At 39.0% G+C, this 1,178-nt stretch overlaps 1 protein-coding gene across 1 annotated transcript; it reads right to left on the reverse strand.

Moving 5' to 3' along the window:
- Nucleotides 1-465: 465 nt before the first annotated feature.
- Nucleotides 466-956, reverse strand: FOMMEDRAFT_160144 (uncharacterized protein; the record flags this gene model as incomplete). The annotated part of the gene is made up of 3 exons (XM_007269980.1): nucleotides 466-687; nucleotides 745-795; nucleotides 846-956. The coding sequence occupies 3 exons, from the start codon at nucleotides 954-956 to the stop codon at nucleotides 466-468; spliced, it is 384 nt and encodes a 127-aa protein (XP_007270042.1).
- Between the last annotated feature and the right edge of the window lie 222 nt (nucleotides 957-1,178).

A 1,178-nucleotide genomic window follows, 5' to 3' on the forward strand; every position in this document is an offset into this window, starting at 1 on the left:
GTTTGAAACTAGTCTAATTATTTGGAATGAATTTACAAACATGAATAATACTCAGAAGAACCTTCCCTGAGTGTAGAGAGGTTGGGGGAAAATGCTCAATTTTAACAAACTTAAATATGTATTATACTTATATGTGTATTCTGTATCCTAGTTAGAATTCAATATGTAAATTAACAATAAAGTTATATTCTTCATTTAGACTAGTTTATAGTATTGTACAATCAGTTTGAGGGCTAGGAAAACTCATATACATGAAATATAGGGAAAACTCACATATTGTGTTGTATCTTACTCAAATTTTGCTCATTTTACTTTATGTTTTCTGGAATATGAAAGACGCTTCAAAAGTATATTTTTTACAACTTAGATCATGTAATTTGGTTAAGTATCAGTTGAGTTATGATAGATTTTGTATTTGAGTGTACTTAGTGTGACGAAAATCACAAATCGTGCGTGTGACAATATTTATGAAAACGACAGTAAAATACCAGGGAAGTTTCGATCGGCATAGTGCAGAACAAACCGGCAGCATTCGATCGTTTGTTGTAACAGTTTCGCAAGTGTCTGTTGCAATCTCTTGGTCTTATCGGGTAGTGAATCAGCATTGGTTACGAAGGTATATGCACCTTCCATGGCATGAACAAGGTCGACGAGCTTCCGATCGGTCTCGATCTGGTGAGAGATAGCCTAGACCACACGGTTAATATTGGCAGATCACAATAAGTCGGATCAAATCAAAGATACCTTATGCAATGCGGACACTAGCTGCCAGGTCGCGTTCACATATGGATGGAGCTGTTAGTGGTCAGCGTAGCTTTTGAAAGCAATGCAACTTAGGGACAAACGTTGGATAACCTATCAACGAAACGGACAAGTACGTCGATCTTTTGTATGAGAGCCCATATCGACTTTCCTAGATTTCTCTCTTCATTAAACGACGATACTCCTTGACCCATTGCGTTTAGAGCATCGCTGCGGTGTTCTAGCGGACGTATTGCCTGATTTACATTATTGACATCAGGACAGATGTGCACAGGCGTGATGGATGTGTTCAGCAAATGAACAATTAAGGTTGGTATTCCATAATTCTTCCCCACGGGTACAACGAGAGGAAGAGGAGCTGTAGTCACGTTAAGGTGCGCAACGTGTGGACAGGGCGACAAACAAATCTCACTCGG

Source organism: Fomitiporia mediterranea (assembly GCF_000271605.1).
Source record: "Fomitiporia mediterranea MF3/22 unplaced genomic scaffold FOMMEscaffold_11, whole genome shotgun sequence".
Lineage (NCBI taxonomy): Eukaryota > Fungi > Basidiomycota > Agaricomycetes > Hymenochaetales > Hymenochaetaceae > Fomitiporia > Fomitiporia mediterranea.